The sequence below is a fragment of the Lithobates pipiens genome, unplaced genomic scaffold (assembly GCF_037356315.1).
Source record: "Lithobates pipiens isolate NorthernLeopardFrog02 unplaced genomic scaffold, aLitPip1_a1.2 Scaffold_25, whole genome shotgun sequence".
Classification (NCBI taxonomy): Eukaryota; Metazoa; Chordata; class Amphibia; order Anura; family Ranidae; genus Lithobates; species Lithobates pipiens.
Window position 1 is genome coordinate 194454601 of NW_027507787.1, and position 13293 is coordinate 194467893.

The window sequence follows — 13293 nt, forward strand, 5'->3', positions numbered from 1 at the left end:
TATTTACTAAAATAATTGCATTTCCATGCTTTTTGTACTGTGGGAGACCAGATATAGTGAATGTAGGGTCCTGGTTTTTCTAACACTATAGGCTTCCCCTCATTAACATGCTAATTAACATACAATGCAAAATGACAGCATCTAGATCTTTGATCCCTATTGTGGACAAAGTGTTTAAATCTAGTTTACAATTGATAATGAGATATGTCAGCAAAGCACTGACAGGGTTAATTATGGAAATCATTAACTCTCCAACCTCTCCTGCATAGCAGTTGAAAACTTCAGCTTTGGGGTTTTCAGGAAAGAGAAGTAGAAAGGTAAGCAGCGTTTTTTAAAATTTTGCTATATCATTAAAAACACTTAACAACTATAAAGTACGGTACTTGTTATCCGAATTTGGCTGCAAAAGGGGAATACACTCTAAGAAAAATGCAGAAGTATAGAGGAAGCAGACTAGAGCTCCACTACACAAGCTGGGGCCAATAACTTATAATAACTTCATTGTTATATTTGGAAGATTGTTGGGACTTTATTACTTTATTTACTCACACATTTCCTGTCCAGACGGACGATTTGTATCAACACTTTCATATGTGAATTTTTATATGATTTTTTTAAATGTATTGTTTGGTATGGGATTATTAATTATTAATTAATGTCACTAATCACGGTGCCCCCTATACGCACTTTTTCACATGTCGATAGGAGCACACCACTCTTTCAGGGGAGCAGCAATTATATTTATTTATTTTATATATATATATATATATATATATATATATATATATATATATATATATATTTTTTTTTTTATTAACATTTTTAGATACCCATTTCATAAAGCTCATCGTAATTTAAATATCATTAGTGTCTGTGCATACAACCTTGTTTTTCTTGTACAGTTTATATATCCTGTGTGGTCAAAGTGGTTGCCATATAAAGCTGCCCATACACTAGTAGAATTTTGTGCAAAATTTTTCCTTTTTAGAATGTTCGTTCACTTTTCTACTTGTTAGTGAGATCAAATCAACATTTGTTTTCAAAATTTTATTAAGTAGGATGGAATAAATTTCCTAAACCCACTAATTTCTAAGACCTTGTACACACGGTCAGACATTCCGACCACAAAATCCGTCAGATTTTTTCTGACGGATTTTGTCCGAAACTGGTGTTGCATACACACGGTCGGACAAAGTTGTCGGAAAATCCGATCGTGCAGAATGTGATGACGTTCGTTCATTCCGACAGGACTACGTTCAGCCTAGTAGCCAATAGCTTTGGTCTCCTAATTTTATTTGAACATGCGTGGCACTTTGTCCGATCGGAATTCTCTACAAATGATTGGACAAAGTCCGATCGGATCATGTTGTCGAAAAATGTTATATCCAGCTCTCAAACTTTGTTGCTCGGACATTCCGATGGAAAAAGTCAGATGGAGCCCACACACGGTGGGATTATCCGACAACACGGTCCAATCGGACTTTTTCCATATGTGTGGAATGTCCAACTGTGTGTACAAGAGCTTACAGTGAATGCAGATTTCATTTGGGAAAGTCCATTTATTCCAAAATCAACTGTTAAATGCTAATGTTTTTTTATGCAGTTTTGACTGACATTCCTCTTGTCATTAAAGGTACGGATGAGAATTTTTGTACAAATGTCTTGTACAAACGTTCTTTTGAAAATCAACTAGTGTATGTACAGCCTAAAGGCTCTGCTTCTGGGTCTTGCCCTGCAGATCCTCTTATTTCAATGCAAGTCTACCAGTCTGTCTTTTTGAAAATAGACTAATGCCCTGTACACACGGTCGGACATTCCGACGACAAAATCCGTCTGATTTTTTCCGATGGATTTTGGCCCAAACTTGTCTTGCATACACACGGTCGCACAAAGTTGTCGGAAAATCCGATCGTTCAAACCGAAGTGGCGTAAAACACGTACAATGAGACTATAAAGAGGCCAGTAGCCAATAGCTTTCGCCTCGTAATTTATTCCGAGCATGTGTGGCACTTTGTCCGTCGGAATTGTCTACACATAATCGGAATTTAAATGATCGGATTTTGTTTGTCGGAAAATTTTAGATCCAGCTCTCAAACTTTGTGTGTCGGAAATTCCGATGGAAAAAGCCCAATGGAGCCCACACACACGACAACACGATTCGATCGCACATTTTCCATTGCAAAGTCCGACCGTGTGTACAGGACATAAGGCAGTGACGGAGAACCTTGGCACCCCAGATGTTTTGGAACTACATTTCCCATGATGCTCAACTACACTCCAGAGTGCATGAGCATCATGGGAAATGTAGTTCCAAAGCATCTGGGGTGCCAAGGTTTGCCATCACTGGACTAAGGCTATCCATACATTAGTCTTTTTTTTCATTTAATTAGTGGATTGGACGACAAAAGAAAATGACTCAATTTCTTCTAACTGAGCTATTGTATTCTGACAATGGGGAGATTTCCCCACAGTCAGAATACACTGATCAGCGCTGCTATCTAACAACCAGCATGCCCATACATGGATCAAAATTTGGCCAGACCCTTTATGAACTGGCAGAATTTTTAAACATGTATGCCTGGCTTAAGTTGGCTACTCATGCTTTGAAAGCCACCATTTCCCCCTTCCAAGCTAAGCAGAGTGCATAGAGAAATGCAATTTGCCGGCTACTGTATTCAGTAGCCGCTGAAGCAGCTGACTCAATGCAAACGCTGTTAAGCTGACCTGTTACTCCAACAAAAGTTGATTGAAAAATCAATCAACTTTTTTCAAGCGGGCATAGGGGTGAGTGTTTGCCGACAGTGGTGAAAGTGGTAATTTTTCTGTCAATTTTTTAATAAAGCCGTCATTGTCACCCCTCTTAAAAGCTGTTTGCGGTGGATTGCTTTTTAGAGGCATTGACAGGTGGCTTGGAGGTGATATGTTTCCTCCTGGATTCCTATTTTACTGTAACCCTTGAAAGCCCGTTGTACCACTCCCCAAATGGCCATGTTAGCCTGTGGCTGGGGGGGTCGGAGGTAGTAAAACTGTAGCTTGAACACCTTGTTTTACCGTCTCCTTAGCTGCCCTTATAAACAAGGCCTTAGAATAAAAAATAAAACAAAGTATGCTTTGCAGATAACATCACTTAATATGCAGAAAATACAAAGTCATAGCAGATTACTAGCTATAATGCTATTATAATAGCATTACAAGCTTAGTCATTGAATACCAGCATCATTGTTTTGCTTAAACTCAAGTCATATATAGCAGCACTGCACTGTAAGCTTCAAGTGAAGTTTGACATCTATCAGAAGTAGGCTGGGTGTGAATTGGATGGGGGTTTTCTCCGCATCCAATTCATATGACAGGAGAGTGTGAACCGGCTCTCAATGGAGCGGGTTCACACAGCTCCAGGGTGGCCACGGACCGCATTTAAAAAGGGTCCTGTGCAACTGGTTTCCAATTCAGGTGCGAATTCAGCCACAAATTTGGACCCGATTTGCACCTGAATTGGTGAACAGGGACATACCGGACCCAATGCATATGTGAACCCAGCCGTAGAGGTGGTTGTGATCAGCAAAAGGTACTTTTTACTATAACTCAAAGTAATACGGATTAATGTGAAATTTAATGATAGGTCCACTTAAAGCAAAACTAAACTGCATCTGAGCACCACAAACCAAAAACGATATTTAATTAACTTTTAATATCCAAAGCAAACTCTCCCATCCATCCATGTCTCCATGTTTTATTTTGCTGGGAAATCACCTTAAAAAACAGCCCTCCCTGAAACCCTTCTATGCTCCGCACCCTGAGTTTACTTGTTCTCTGATCATCCCACTATAGTTCTTGTTAAAGTTGTCCCCTTGACCGGGTTAGCAGTACATTTTACTATAACCCGTCTTCCCGAATAATCCCGTGTTATACGCCTATTCATAAGGCCTTTGGGTTCGATCATTGGGGGGGGGGTGTGGGGGGTTGAGATTCCTCCCGCCGCAGCAAGTTCCCCCGCGGGGGCGGCGGTGGGGGTTTCATCCCTCCACTTTCTCTAATACTTTCTCTAATACATGGTTAATGGGCATATGGACTATGGTCCCTTGCTCGACTATAACTTAGTCAATTGTTTGTTATAAGGCTCGGTCTAAGATTTGACTGCCATCTATATGTGGTCGTTACACGCCGATGCTGGCTCTTCACTGCACACTTCATACTGTTTTTTTAGGTCTATGCCTCAAGCTACATTGCGGATTGTTTTGTCATGCAGAACAACCCTTAAATTCTCTGTTTAATGTTGTACTAAACGTTGCCTGATGTATCTTGGAATCTTGTAAGTTTTCTATTCCTGTTGTGAATTTCAAAAATTGAATAAAAACCATTAAAAGAAAAAAACAGCCCTCAGCATTTGAGTCCGTGGCCATCTTAAGTAAGGGCAGATTCAGCATTTACATCCTGGAATCTGCCCTTAGCTCAGGCATGCAGGCAGAAGGATGTACTTAGCTGACAAAGCCCCTCCTCCCCTCCTGAAGACTCCTGGGATATATGACATAATTTGCCCAGGCCTGGAAACCAGGAAGTTACTGAAGATATTTAAGTTTAAAACAAGTAAATATGAGATAATTTATCTTTTTAATTTATAATTTATATTTTTACTGATGCTAGCAGCATAAGAATGAAAAATAATCAATGTGTACTGAGAGAGTGAAGCAGCAGTTAAAGTCAGTATTTGATTTTCTCCATTCCATAAATATAAGCAGCAACGAATGCATATGGCTGTGCGTCTGGTATAAATACCTGGCTCTTCAGGCTTGGGCGGAGGGGGAAGAATTTCCTCAAGATCCTGGCGTTGCTGGGGTTGCTGTTCTTGAACCTCTGGAAGGGCCGGAATAGGAATCGGAGGGGCTGACTTCACTGGCGTTGTGGATTCCGGGGTTTCAAAGGCTTCTTCAGAGTCAGAGCTCCTGTACAGAAAGGGAATAATTATTATAAATGCCTTGTTTCACGGACATCCCTCAGATGTAAGAGCCACGTGTGCGCGTCACGCTGCTCTAGGCATGGGTAAAATGATTTAGCATTAAGCAATTCTAACATCGGTGAGGTCATTTACAGCAGACGGTCTGAGCAAAACAGGGAAGCACAACTTTGTATTGCAGAGAGGTGAGGTCTACATGACATGACATGATTATAACCTTGGGGAAAATATATGTCTGAAACAACAGGCGTTCCTCTAATACTTAGCATTTAACCACTTGCTTACTGGCCACTTGAACCCCCCTCCTATCCAGACCAATTTTCAGCTTTCAGCGCTGATGCACTTTGAATGACATTTGCGCGGTCATACAACACTGTACCCATATGACATTTTTATCATTTTTTCCCCCAAATAGAGATTTCTTTTGATGGTATTTGATCACCTGTATGATTTTTATTTTTTGTTAAAAAAATGTAAAAAGATCAAATTTATTTTTTTTTACTTTTTTTTTAAATTTTGTTATAAAACGGGTAACTTTTGTCCGTCATTGATGTAAGCTGATGAGGCGGCAGTGATGGGCACTGATGGGTGGCAGTCATGGGCTCTGATCGGTTACACTGATAGGCAGCACTTCTATGTGGCACTGATTGGCACCACTGATGGGCATTGATAGGTGGTACTTGTGGGCATAGATAGTGGCACTTGTGGCCCTTGATAGGTGGCACTTGTGGGCATATATATGTGGCACTTGTGGGCATTGATAGGTGGCACTTGTGGGCATTGATAGGTGGCACTTGTGGGCATAGATAGGTGGCACTTGTGGGCATAGATAGGTGGCACTTTTGGCCCTTGATAGGTGGCACTTGTGGCCCTTGATAGGTGGCACTTATGAACATTGATAGGTGGCACTTCTGGCCCTTGATAGGTGGCACTTATGAACATTGATAGGTGGCACTTGTGGGGACTTTCAGGTTCCAATTATGAGGCATAATTGCCTCTTCCGTTTCGCGACCCATGTCCCTTTAAGCTGAGCCAGTAATCAGCTTTTTTTTTCGCTTTCTCTGTCAGTGTGAGGAGAAAAAAAAAACGATCACCAAGCTTTTGTTTTGATCATGTGATCAGCTGTCATTGGCTGACAGCTGATCACATGGTAAGGGGCCGGAACGGGCCCCTTACTCAGATCGGTGATCAGCCGAGTCCCAGTGATTCGGTGATCACAGCGCGCGCAGGGAGCGTGCACAGGGAAGGCCGTCACATGACGGCCTCCCGGGAATTCACATCCGTGCTGTGGCCATCATTCAGCCATAGCGCGGACGTCAGAAGAACTCTAGTCAACAGCCAAAATACACAAACCATTGTGCAATGTTAACTTGTACACCAGTGACTGCAGAAGACCCCCAAGATGGCTCCTGTGTATTCTGGAACATAAGAAGTCCTGCTCTCACTGCTAAGCTTTATCGATTTAAAACCTCAACAACAACTAGCACTTTTGGGGGAGGAACAATACCTCTGTAGGCATGAAATGACATTCCACCTTCAGGTGGGGCTGCAGACAAAATTTTAAATAAGAGTTTCTGATCTAAATAACGCAAGGAAGCTAAACCTTCTACTTAGTGTTATTTCACACCAGATGCAGCTCTGTGTGCTTTTTTCTGCACTAAAAATGCATGCACAGTGTTTTCCATGTATTCCAGTGGCTCTAGTTCACACCATGCAGTTTCCGATGCAGAAAATGACCGGAAACTGACTGCATTGGAATTGGAGCCATCGGAATACATTGAAAACACCGTGCATGCATTTTGTGCAGAAAAAAAAGTGCACGGAACTGCATCTGGTGTGAACTAGCACTAAAAGAAACTTTTAACTCCCCCCCAAAACATTTTTTGATACAGACATACCAACTGAATATTTGAAGATAAGCAATAATAGCAACTTCAAAGGAAAAACTTGGGACTATATATACCCAGAATTACAATAAAACTATGTTTTTACATGACATGGCACCTTTGAAAAATAAAAGCACCCACATAAGAAATTTGCTCTATAACAAGGCAGTGGTACCAGGTTTCACCTCCAGGTGGGGCTGCAGACAAAATTTAAACTGAGTAAAGCAAGCGAAATAAGTAATCTACCTGTACTTATATTATAGCAACTTTAAATTTCCCCTCTAAAACTATTTATAATCCTCAGATAAATGCCAATGGGATAATTGCAAATACAGTAACTTGAAAGGAACAGTTTAGGACTTTGTATACCCAAAATTACAATGAACCTATGTTATTGCATGACATGGCACCAGTATAAAGTACCTTAAAATTATATAAATGCCACGCTGTGTATGTTTCCCCCTGAGGAAGACACGTGACCCTGTGTCGACACGTGTAAGGAGGGGTGAGGGCGGTGAAGGCACCCGCACCCTTACGAGGAGTAAGTGGCCAGTCAGGAGGGAATAGAATGGTTGTGCAGCTCTGCAGGACTTTTTTTACATGCCAATGTGTACATTGTAGTCTGGTGCACTGGAAGCACGCAAGTACCCTGTTTTATTTTAATAAAAATCCTCAGCTTTTAAACGTTATAAGCACTATTGGCATCCTTTTACATCCACATGTACTTTGATGCTGACCACTGAAGATTGCTGGAAGATTGCAGGAACCAGCAGACCTAAATCCATCTCATTGATCCCTGGAGGGGCCCACAGGCGTTTTTTGACCCAACTTAGATGAGAGGTCACACTAGGTGAGCCTATACCCAATGGGGGGAGCACGTGTGAGGTGTCGCAGTGGTGATTGAAGCACATCAAATTGGATTGCACAGTTTATCAGAGATTTTTATTGAGTACAGAATCAAGTCACAAGTAGAATATTTTGTTATTGCACCTAATAGGACTAAATTCACCACTTATATATTGCATGCTAATATCACCTTATATACCATTGTACCTTGTGTTTTTTGAATGATTATTATTGGCAAAGGATTATTTATCGAATTTCTATTCACTAGGATGGTTATACCCAGCACGGCATTTATATAATTTTAAGTTATTTTTGCATATTTATATGGGAATGTGACCATCTCGTTTTATTTTATTTATTCATTTTTATTTATTTTTTTGCTTAGTGCATATTTACTTGGTTGCTCACAAGGTCTTTTTTTTTTTCCATTAAAGCTGACCTTCTAAAGGTCTTGTCATGTTGCCCTGCCACCTCCTCCCTCTTCTCTTAAAATTAGACATATTTATATTTTTAACCTAATGTCTTTTATTTGTGCTGCAAATTTGATATAAAAACTATCAATAAATGGTGTATTACATGCTGTTCATACTCAGTCACTATGGGATTCATTTCTGTATTCTGCAAAAAACCTGGTTGATCCTGATGCTTTCTAATTCCACCTTATGTTTATGTCCCCAATTCAGCTAAGGATTTTGCAGCTGTTGTGGCAACTCTGCACATGCTCAGTTTTCATTTTTAGTTTCCATGTTGAGCATTTCCTCCCTATCACATCTGAGCAGCCCATGCGACTATAGAGCAGTGATGGTGAACCTTGGCACCCCAGATGTTTTGGAACTACATTTCCCATGATGCTCATGCACTCTGCAGTGTAGTTGGGCATCATGGGAAATATAGTCCCAAAACAACTGGGGTGCCAAGGTTCACCATCACTGCTATAGAGTAACACATGTGGCGTATACACATTGGTAAATGACAGCCCATTTCCTGCTTCCTCCTCCATGCCCACTAACCAGCTAAACACAGTGGGGTGGGATGCTACATTTTTATTGATCAAGGCTTCACCTCCCTCTTATTGTAAGACATACCTCCCTCATATTGTTTCTGACTGGCAGAAATCTGCCCACGCCATATTATTTCCACAAAATAATAAAGGTTTCAAATATATACTTGTATGCCAATTTAGAACAGTTTATTGATATAAATCAGTGTTTCTCAACCTTTTTTTCAGTGGAGCCACCTTTTAAAATGATAGACAATCTCAAGGCACCCATTAAAATTCTGGACAGTATCAAGGCACCCCATTCTAAAATGTATAAAATTATTCTAATAGCTTTATGCAATGCAGCAACATCCACACATAGGACACCCAACGTTAGAGATGATTTATTCTTCCAAAGCAAATACACTTTCGCACACTGGTACTGACTAGTATTCCAATGTTTCTCTTCTCCCTTAATTTCTCTCCACCAGTCAGCTAATGTAACCCCAGTGCCGAGGGAGAGGGGCACAGGAGGGTCAAACAAGGATGCTGTGGAGGCAACAGACATCCTCCTTATCAACTGATGACGCCATTGATTGTTAGGATGCCACTGTCTAGAAAGTTGTAATGGTGCGTAATGAAAACCTGTAGCTTTGTGTAACTAAAAGTCAGGCCTGATCAGCCTGCTGGCTTGTATACAAATTTAGATAGATTTTTAGGCATTTTACCAAGGCACCCTGGTTAAAAAAGGCTGATATAAATTATTTATTTTTACTCTGTATTCCAAAGGCTGTTTTTTTTATTTTATTTTGAACATATGACCAGCAGCAAAGGACTAAAAGCTCCTTCTGCTTATGTTTCCCTGCATCAGACTGGGAGAGAGCTGGGTCATGTGACTGCTGTATATCAATTACATTTATCTTTTTAATTAAAATAATTGCAGTGCCATCGCCCACATACAGAAATAGAAGGGATAATGTCAGTGTGTGTTTAGTATTACTTTAACCACATAAGCCCTGAACCATTTTGCTGGCCAAAGACCAGACCACTTTTTGCGATTCGGCACTGTGTCGCTTTAACTGACAATTGCGCGGTCGTGTGACATGGCTCCCAAACAAAATTTACGGCCTTTTTTCCCCACAAATAGAGCTTTCTTTTGTTGGTATTTGATCACCCCTGTGGTTTTTATTTTTTGCGCTATAAACAAAAAAAGAGCGTCACTTTAGAAAAAAACTCATTTTTTACTTTTTGCTATAATAAATATCCCCCAAAAATGTATAAAAAAAAATTTCCCCTCAGTTTAGCCCGATACGTATTCTTCTACATATTTTTGGTAAAAAAAATCGCAATAAGCGATTATTGATTGGTTTGCGCAAAAGTTATAGCGTTTATAGAATAGGGGATGGTTTTATGGCATTTTTATAAAAAAAATTTTTTTACTAGTAATGGCGGCAATCAGCGATTTTTATTGGGACTGCGACATTATGGCGGACACATCGGACATTTTTAAAACATTTTTGGGACCATTGTCATTTATACAGCAATCAGTGCTATACAAATGCACTGATTTCTATGTAAATGGCACTGGCAATGAAGGGGTTAACCACTAGGTGGCAGTGTAGGGGTTAAGTGTGTCCTAGGGGCGTGTTGCTAACTGTGGGGGGGCGAGGCTGTGTTTTAAACATCACTGATCTCTGCTCCTATCACAGGGAGCAGAGATCAGTGTCACTGTTGCTAGGCAGAACAGGGAGATGCTTGTTTACTTTAGCATCTCCCCATTCTTCCTCCCCGTGAGACGATCGCGGGTATCCTCGTGACGATCGAGTCCGCGGGACCCGCGATCAGACTTACAGAAGTCCCGACTGGCACACGAGCACGCCGGCGTGCAAGCGATGGCAGGGCGGCAATTTTAAAGGGACGTACTTGTAAGCCCATTTGCCTGTCCGTGCCATTCTGCCGATCTACATCGGCGTGCGCCGGTCAGGAAGTGGTTAAGAACCACTCACCCTGCCTGAATCCAAAGGAAAGGGAATATTTAGAATCAAACTGTCAAGTTTTAGATCACTTGCAATTTAATGGTGTTCTAAAGAGCTTGATACAAGCACAGAAATACTGTCTGGAATAACTGGGCCTTGCAGTGGTTAACTCCCAAGTCATTTTTCTACCAATCACACCCAATTCTCAGTAGAAAAGGGATAGAACAGAGCCTTAAGAGGAATCTGCACATGCTCAGTTTGGTGTGTATTGCCAGAGAGTTTTTTTCTTTTTGGGAGAGTGCATGTGATCAGCACACGGCCAATCAGCACTGTTCGGACAGAAACTCAGGGGGCATGCAGCCTCATAGGACAGTCAGAGGAGAATGAAAAACGACTCCTACAAGCTTTAACCAGTGCTCATCCGGACACCGATAGAAGTCACAAGACTGCTATATACTGCTGATGAGAAAATGTATTTAGCAGTTTATACTTAGGAAATCAATTGCATTTCCATGTTCTGTGTGCTGTGGGAGACCAGATATAATGAATACAGGGTCCTGGGTTTAGTAACACTTTAATGGGCACCATCAAATAGGAGCAAAAACCACCAGCTGACCAGTTTTGGAAAGGAATAAAAAATTCTATTTTCTACTGTCAAACCTAAGTATTTTTATGAGTTTAGTTCTACTCAAACATAAATGACTTGTCAAGCTAAATGTTGGTGTATGGATAAGCTGTCAGACTTAGGTGTCCTAGGGTGGTCAGGCCTGTGCATTAAATCGCCCTCTAGTGTCACCTGGGCAACTTGATAAGCTATAATTCAAAATGTATGTGTCCGTGATCTGTGGTTCCCCAATAATATATTTTGTCGTTACCCAATTCTACTATTTTTAAAGTCTAATGCACTGTACACATTGTACTACTTTTGGCCCAAATTTGTCTAGCATACAAATGGTCGCACAAAGTTGTCGGAACATCTTATCGTTCTGAATGCGTACAACACGTACGAAGGGACTATAAACGGGCCAGTAGCTAATAGCTTTTGTCTCATAATTTATTCTAAGCATGTGTGGCACTTTGTCCGTCGGAATTGTCTACACACGATCGGAATTTTAACAATCGGATTTTGTTGTCAGAAACTTCTAGATCCAGCTCTCAAACTTTGTGTGTCGGAAATTTTGACGGAAAAAGTCTGATGGAGCCCACACACGATCGGATTTTCCGACAACACGATCTGATCGCACTTTTCCCTCTGAAAGTCCGACCGTGTGTACAGGGCATAAGACTGCTACAGCCTACTGGTAACCCTACCCAGGTTCACCACCAATAGATTAGAACTAGCACGGACATAAGTGAGATTATCCAGTAACAGCTTGTACAGCTAACAAGATAACAACATAGAATGCCACATGTGAGAAGATTTTACACATTATTAGGTTTCCACACAATGAAGTAGCTGGTACAGTATTGTAGGGGTCAGCCCCTAGGATTACTGAACTATATTGCACTGTGTTCCATCTATAATATATACAGCCTGCTATTTCCAGTTTAGCCACAAGATGTCACTGTTGCTGCCGACCCTTCAGAGGAGAGGAAACAGGAAGTGGCAGTGAGAGAGAACTGTGAGGAGTGTGTGGGCAGCTGAGGGATTCCTGTGCGGAGCTGAGGAAAAGTCAAGTCTGCCCTGAGGAGAGGGAGACTTTGTGTGGATAAAGAGTCGCAGTATCCAGCTAAAGATCGGGCATCTCGGGCAGAGAGAGAGAGCTGTGGTGATTTTGGGCCGCATCTGTGTTCATCCATCCGTCCCAGACGGGCAAGCTGCAGCACTAGGAACTGGACTTCACCTGCCTCATGAAGGAGGCCAAGACAAGGGACCCTCCAGCTGTCTAACAAACTGTGAGTGAGCACCGGTGCTGGATTGTGATAGGGAATAGTACAGTCCCTACTGAGATAGTACGTTGTAGAAACGTGTCCCGATAAGCGGGAATCAGGCAGGACATATTAGAAGAGGGTAGCCTGTATCACTGTGCATGTGTTGGCGGGAAAGCCATTTTGTGTACCACATTCCAGTTAGCCTTACTGTAAACTACTGTGAATTGTTAATACTGTTATCCTCCTCCTCCGGCCATTATATCTCACTGTTTAATAAAGCCGGTTTTTGTTTCAGCCTCCTTGTCTGCTGTCCCGTACTTGAAACCTGCATTGCGGTCTCCTATACCTCTGACCGCTACAAGTGGCGCTGCGAGCAGGGTACGGTTACAGAGATGGAGGCGGCTGAAGGCAACGTACCTGATGTTGATGTGAATGCCTTAGGTAATGGTGGAACCCCTACAAGGACCCTCCCTATGGGCATGCTTTTTAACTTGTTGCCAAAATTTGATGGCCAGAACATGTCACTGTCAGACTGGGTGACGAGATTACAGAGCGTTGCTAGAATTTACAATGTCAGCCCAGAGCTACAGGTGGAAATTGCTTTGGCTGCCCTGGAGGGTGAAGCGCGGAAAACTGTTTGCTTACAACCGGAAGCTACGCGCAGTACCTTGAAAGAGATTGTGCGCTTTCTAGAAGAAATATACGGTGAAACAGCTAGTGCGGGCCACCTCCGGGCAAAGTTCTTCTACCGGGTACAGCAGGAAAATGAAGGGGTCTCACAAT

General features: G+C 41.7%; 1 protein-coding gene across 9 annotated transcripts in view; it reads right to left on the reverse strand.

The window, feature by feature from the left end:
* TACC2 (transforming acidic coiled-coil containing protein 2) overlaps nt 1-13293 on the reverse strand; it is a 295989-nt gene that overhangs the window by 67163 nt on the left and 215533 nt on the right. For all 9 annotated transcript variants that reach the window (XM_077455365.1, XM_077455362.1, XM_077455366.1 and 6 more), the window contains one exon: nt 4774-4940. In XM_077455365.1, coding sequence (XP_077311491.1) covers nt 4774-4940 — 167 coding nt within the window. The remainder of the gene's footprint in view (nt 1-4773; nt 4941-13293) is intronic.